The 7,207-nt window shown below is 39.0% G+C and overlaps 1 protein-coding gene across 1 annotated transcript; it reads right to left on the bottom strand.

The window, feature by feature from the left end:
* Positions 1-292: 292 nt before the first annotated feature.
* On the bottom strand, positions 293-6,570 carry LOC146616104 (nectin-3-like). Its single transcript, XM_085374231.1, has 8 exons — positions 6,330-6,570; positions 5,701-6,042; positions 5,282-5,584; positions 4,056-4,149; positions 2,869-3,023; positions 1,913-2,009; positions 1,238-1,325; positions 293-923 (listed from the first exon to the last, which is right to left on the bottom strand). Exons 1-8 carry the CDS (start codon positions 6,445-6,447, stop codon positions 912-914), a joined length of 1,209 nt encoding a protein of 402 aa, XP_085230357.1. The 5' UTR covers positions 6,448-6,570; the 3' UTR covers positions 293-911.
* Positions 6,571-7,207: the final 637 nt, after the last annotated feature.

The raw sequence follows: 7,207 nt of genomic DNA, 5'->3' as shown, positions 1-7,207 counted from the left end.
GGACAGGGACTGTCAAAGTAAAACAGGAAACATGAGACAGATCACAAAGACTGCAGCATCCAATCTTAGTAAATACACCGATTACGATTAATGACTGATGAGAGAAACCAAATTTTCCAGTTTTCCTGGAAAACGAAAGTGTAGCTTTCGTTTTCCAGGAAAGCTGCACTCTCCTGGAAAATGCTGCAACGTGTTACTTTTTACAGTTAAAGGAAAAGATTTCAGCAGGGTGAAGACCTTTAATTTTATTAAAATTAATTTAAAAAAAATAAACAAAAACCCTATGATTCAACACAGTAAAAAAAAAGTCTCATTCTAACCTTTTTAAAGATTTTTTTTCCTCTTTCAAATTTCCTTGTATGTTGCTTTACGTTAGGTTATCCGAGCAAAACATCTGCTTTCACCCCCATGTACAAACAAGGGTGGGGCTGTATTACTCAAGTATTATATACTATGTGGTAATCTTACTGGTTGGAATTACAAGGTATTCAGACGGTGTGCTTCGCTTGACTGTTTGTACTGTCTGAACCTTATGGTCTCTGTGGTCTACTGATAACACTGATAACATTGTTTTAAACAGAAGCCCTGTGGGTTGTTATCCTCAGTAGCTTAACGGCTTGTGTTATCAGGAGATGAAGAACAGAAAGAACAGTTATCTTCTGTGAACAGTCACAGAAAAACTGCCATTCATATTAGCCAGAGCTGGTATGTACACCCTAAATGCTGTGGTAGTGACAAGAAAGCTATAACTAAACTTCATTAAAAACTAAGAGATGATAAACAAAAAGGGGGCAGAGAGATAAACGAACACCAAGTATGTCCACCGGTTCTCCATCTGTTCATTTACCAGCTGACTTGAGAACTTGAGAGCTTTCAGTACAGATATAGTCCATCCTTTGCTTCCACAGCTGTCAGGGAGATTGCTGTGGTAGACAGTTCAGAACATTTGTTTAAAATGGTTTTAATTTTAGCTGAACATGCAAAGACCGTCAGTGTATCTGCATATTTTAAAAAGACCATTTAAACTTCTATCATATTCAACACACACACTCATTTTTTAAGAAGAGCAGATTTAATAAAATGACTTGTTTAAAACTAAAACTACTAATATATCTACCATAACTGCAAAACAAAGATTTTTACATTAAATAAAGTCATTAGCGTCAAAATATTCAGAGAGAGAAATTAAACTTTGAGTGAAAAAACTGCATATTTCAACAAATTAACAGTTACTGACCTCTGTCTGACGTTGTTCTTGCTGCGCTGCACTGTCACCAGCTGATTCATTTGTTGGGACACGCCGCCAAAAAAGTGTAAACCTATGCCTGGAATTTTGGGGACATTAATTAAAAATCCCTCCAACACCACTGCAATAGCGCTGAAATAAAACAATCAAGTGAATGAGTAACCCAATGTTAAAAGTCAGATATCCAAATACGTGAAACAAAGGCCAATGGCAAACGAGGAGCTATTGTCTATTGTAACACGCTAACTAGTGCACTTTTTCCCCCCACAGAAAGTATCAAAACTGCCAATTAGGCCATTCCTAAGATTTGCACTCTCTCTGATAAGATTGCTTTGATTTTGCAGCATAAGTATGGCCTGACTAACTACCGTCAAGAGCTCATTTATCCACACTTCCATACTACTTTCCTCTTTAATTTAAGAAAAACTAAAGAAGCATTCCACACAGCTTTTAAATAAAGTGTCCATTTAAATTCAAACACCTCAAAATAGAAACTGTGTATTTAGAAAAAAAAAACCAAAGTAAAAATAAAAACATTTTTTGGTCAACCCCTTTGAATTAAAGAGTCTATACTTCAGTTTGGACAGTAGGTCCACATGCTTTAAAGTCAGATCTACTAAATATTATTCTACATTTTGGAAACATGCAAGTTAATGTATGAAGTACCTTTGATCTTCATGTTTATAAAAGTACCATACTGCAGCCCCAACGATGCTCAGGAAAATCAAAACACCAAGTAAGGCCCATGCAGCAGAGCACGATCCTGCAGGGACACAAGAATGAAGGATATAATGAGAATTACATTATCTGGCATTTATGTTTTATGTTTCATATATTGAGATGACTCAGACAATACTTAAACATATACCATACACAAATCAAACATGTAGCTCATGTAGGTTGAGGGCAGGTTAACAATGATCACTTCTGGTACTGTTGGTCAAAAATGTTCTAGCAAAAACTTTTCTAGTCTTGGGTGAAGATAAAGGAAGAGAAGATGGGAAAGGTGTGAGAAAGCTGTCTGATACAGTTGGGGAAAAGCAGAAAGAAATGAACTGTTTCTAATTTTTATGGTAGTTTCATTTTAATGAGACAACATATCAACCTAAAGTCCAGAACAAATAGCCAGAATTCTGGTTTCAACGGACTGACAGACAGATTAAACCAATCAATTAATCACAGATACTTCTGACCTGAACTGAAGAAACCACAGAATTGGTTCCTTCTTTTCCAACTCTGCACCATGGGAAAGACCAAAGAGCTATCAAAGGACATCATGGACAAGAATGTAGATCTGCTGTAATGGATTACAAGACTATCGGCAAGTAGCTCGGTGAGAAGGTGACAACTGCTGGTGTGAATATTTGCGTGCGAGGGGCTGGACGGCGCTAACGTGTTAACGTGTTAAAACAAAGGCACTGCCTTTGTTTTAACCATATTCTATCGCAATATTTCATTTTCTTATCATTGCCTAACATTATACTGGCATTACCGTGAACGGTATGATATGGCCCAGCCCCAATCAGAATGATGCAACATCCACAAAAGCTAAAATCCAAAAGTCAGAAACAAATCCAGAAAGATTTGGACAAACTGCACGGCTAAATCCAAGCTGACCTCACCTGATGCCACATGCACGTAGAGCTGACCACGTTTACTTCCATATCTGTTAGATGCTTCACACTGATAAAGGCCATTCAGATCAGAGGTCAGGCTCAGCAGTTGTAGCTTTGCACCATCTACTTTGACAGCAGACTCCAGCAAAGACTGGCCAGATCTGGAAAAACATGAACGAGACCTGAACGTGAAATGTACAGAGAAGGCAGAAAAATGTGAGTTGTGCTAAAAGCTAAACATCTACGTTAATGGTGGCAGTTTTATAAATTATGGTCGACATTGAGTGGATGGATCTATGCAGGTCAGATTTTTGGAAGCATCCTTCATGTTTCTTTAAAACTAAAATGAGGTCACTTCAGCCTGTGCAGCTAGTTTTAACCCTCTCAGGCTCAAATTAAGTTTTTGTTGCTAATGCACAACCAAGTCCTGCAGTGGTACTTCTGAGTAAAAAAAATTTTATAAAATATGTATGTGGGGTAATCAGGTTGTTAGTTTTTAACTGTTGCAAATCGGCAACGCCTGCCTCAAGAGGGTTAACCACAGGCCTGCTTAAAAACAGCAAAACCAGTGGAACTATGAGGATATTGTGTGCTCACAGTCAACTGTCTTGTTTGGTGAACACATTGATCGACTTGTACATAGAACTTCAGATAATGTCTCTCCTCTTTGTCTCCTGCTTACCTCTGCAATCCAAGACAAACATTTTAATCAGATTGCAGCTTATATGCCTAAAGTGCTCACACTGAACTTTCATCTGATATTATAGTTTGCAGCTTATTGTCCAAAATTCACTCTAAACACTCTAAAACCATCTTTACTGACATGTGCTTGGTGATAACACCCTTTCCTGGGGGGTGGCTGTAGCTCAGGAGGAAGAGATGGTCATCTACTGAATGGAAGGTTGGTGGTTTGATCCTTGGCTCCCCCAGTCTGCGTGCCAAGCATGCTTGGGGAAGATACTGGCCAGATACTAAAAAGTTGCATCCATCGGAGTATGAATATGTGTGAATGTTAGTTAGTGAGTACTTTAAAAGCATAGAAGAAAGTGTTTATGTGAATGGGTGTGTATAAAGCGCTTTGAGTGCTCTAGGAGAGTAGACAAGCACTATAGAAGACTCAGTGCCTTTAATATTACCACTCCCGTGAAATGAAATGAATATTTCAACTGAAACCAATATTCAAACTACTTTACCTGCTCCAGATAAAGTTTGCATTTGGTTTGGCTTCTGTCACACACTCGAACGAGTCCTCTGAAATCACGCTAATGTTCACTTCTGTGGGAGAAACTGCAAAAAAAGAAAGAATGAAAGACCTGTGTTAATATGTAAAAAACAAACAAGCAAAGAAATGCATTTTGGGTACTTTTCATGTAGTTTCAAGGAGAGATCCTGTCATACACATTCAAGCATGTTGGTGCTCTGTTTAAAAGCATGGCCTTTATGGGGATTTCAACCAGAAATAGAACACCACAGATGAACCGTGTCATTTAAAAAAAGAACCCACACAACTGGAAGCACATGCTTTAACTTTGAAAACAGCCTCTAGTATTTTTGCTTCACTGGACAGATCTGAAACAAATGAAGTCATTGTCAAGCTTTACAAACAGGTTTAAGCTAGTCTGTGCACCATGGTGTCGTGTCACTTGCCTTTAGCTGCTGACAGTTAATTTTTAACCTGAACATCTGCACTCTTACCGAGAGCAAATATATAGTGCAAACCTATATTTCACATGACCAATGTAAATAGTGCATTGCACAACTGCTAGTAAGTTAAAAAAAAAAACACAGTTGAACTTTGATTAAACAGACATAGTTTCAATTCTACTTTTCCCCTACCAAAGCCGTGCTGATACACACACTGATGCACAACTTTATTGAGTTTTCTGCATTTCAGCTGAACTGGGTGGTTCTGTCTCAGGACACAGATCAGGTTCCATTACTCGTCTCATCATTTGCAAAATCTTTATCCAGCTATTGTGACAACATGAGTGAATGACAGTAGCATGAGAACAAGGATAAAGCTGGTATCCATACTGGGAAAAACAATAAATCAGCTCATGAACAAAGAAAAAAAAGCAAAACCATGTCAACTCTTAACACTAAAGGCTACCTAGAAGTATGAGGTTTATGTCTGCTTTTGTTCAAAACAAAGATGCAGGGTATAGTTTTAAAAAAGTGCAGCTATTACTTTTATTTTATCCATAATTGATGAAGCTATTTCTGTTGCATGAGTAGATAACACAGATCAACTGGTAGCAAGTAATTAAGTTATATAGTATTGCTTTGCAGTTGCAGTTTAATCAGTTAATCCTGGGTGTGCCTGTGTACTTTTAATATTTGATTTAATAATCAAAATTGTTAAGTCAACAGTATAAAAAAAGAAGACAAATATTAAACTACATCATCAGCTAATACTCACAGTAGATCTGTATAGTGAAGGGGAGACTTCTGTCTGTAGACAGTGAGCCACCACTGATGACACACTGGACCTGGTGACCGTTAATCTCTCTCGTAGGAACACCAAACAATGAGCTGACTGTGGTAGTTGTATCGTTGTCATACTGGGTGGAGTTTGCCGTCGTCCTCACTTTGTCTCCCAAAGCACCAGTGAGCCACCTCACCTCTGCAGGAGGCTTCGAGCCAGCAGCCGTGCAGGTAGCAAATAAAACCTCTTCAGTGCCCAAAGTGGGAAGATTGTCCTTGATGTTTGTGAAAGGAGGCACTAGGAGAGTTACAGCACACAATTAGTCAACATGCAAGCAACATGGTAAAATGTCTGTCTCACAAACAAACACCCACAATATTTGAAATAAAGTTTTGTTTTATGTTTTTTTATACCAAGCAAGTTTAGAGTTATCTCAATCTTCTGATTTCCACTGGGAAACAACGTGAAGATGCACGTGTATCTGCCTTCATCCTTCAGGGCAACATTGGATAACTGGAGTGTTCCATTTTTGTCATTAAAATTCCCGATATATTTAAATCGATCATCACGTCCATTGACAAACTGCACTCCCTCTCTGGGTAGGATAGTGAGGAAATTGTCATTGTGAGGTTTTTCTCTCGTCTTCCTCTGCCAGGTAATCTGTGTAAGGTCATCATTGGTACCAGTGACATAACACGATAAGATAGCAGTACCTCCTTGTTCCACTGTCACACTTCCACCAGTCACCCGGAGAGCTGGAAAAAGCATTCAGATAAAAATTTAATGAATTCTTTTGTGTGTGTATGTGTGTGAGAGAGCGAGGTTGGGGGCGTAGATAATAAATGATGATACACAACCATTCAGTTTGATGAACCACAAAGTTTGATTAAAAAAAAAAAACATAATAAGACCCTGCAGCGCACATTGACGCCATATGTCTTGTAAGCCAAATCTCTGAAGCGTCAAAATTAAAATAAGGTGCTGCAGTGGACAAATATAACATTCAAATTCAGTTCATTGTAGCCTAGTCACTACAAAATACCTTCTATATCAGCACATAGAAGAGACACGATCACGAGAAAGACACGTAGTAGCGCAGAGTCACATATGGACGGTATGTTGTGGCAGAAGCTGCCAAAAAAGGAAGCAGCTCCATCCATCCGCTAATCATTGCTGTCCACTAATCATAATATTTACACATTCCAACTTCCGGGAGAAAAAAGTCCACAGCCCAAAAATGTTAGAGGACCGATGATTCTCTTGGGAGTCTTGCAGACAGAAAGAAGGACCCGGGCTGAAAATGGCTGGATACGGACTAGTGATGCGCGAATCATGAACGAATCGTTCAATACTCGAGAATCACTTTACTGACTCATGAATCATGATTCACAAACTCAACTGACTCACTGACTCATCCCTGTTGCTGTTAGCAGTAATGTATCTAGCTTATAATTAAAATTGTGGAGAAAAACACAACATCCAGTATCTTAACAAAATAATTTCTGCTCTGAACTGGAAGAAAAAACCCTGAATAGAAGCTCACATCAAGACAATAGCTCCTCGGTTCACAGTAGCATCGCTCTGCTAACATGCTAACAGCACATTTGAGCTACTCACCCCCTCCCTTATTGTGCTGAATCGTAAGCGTAAGCGAATCACTCAGCACACGCTCACCCCCTCCCTCCTGTGCTGAATCATAGAGCGACGAATCACTCACTCACTCACTAACCCCCTCCCTCCTGTGCTGAATCGTAAGCGAATCACTCAGGACTCACTAACCCCCTCCCTCCTGGCTCACAGCTTCTTCTTCTTCTTGGTTGGCAACCAATGTTAAGGCGCATTACCGTCCCCTGGCTCACAGCTCAGTGGACATTTAGATGAGAAAATATATACTTAACACATTTAAGGAAAATACTAATA

The sequence above is a fragment of the Diplotaxodon limnothrissa genome, linkage group LG16 (assembly GCF_057381915.1).
Source record: "Diplotaxodon limnothrissa isolate DT_005_m linkage group LG16, D_limnothrissa_male_GT1.1, whole genome shotgun sequence".
Lineage (NCBI taxonomy): Eukaryota > Metazoa > Chordata > Actinopteri > Cichliformes > Cichlidae > Diplotaxodon > Diplotaxodon limnothrissa.
The sequence above is the reverse complement of the archived record's forward strand: the minus strand, read 5'-3'. Positions and strand labels throughout refer to the sequence as shown.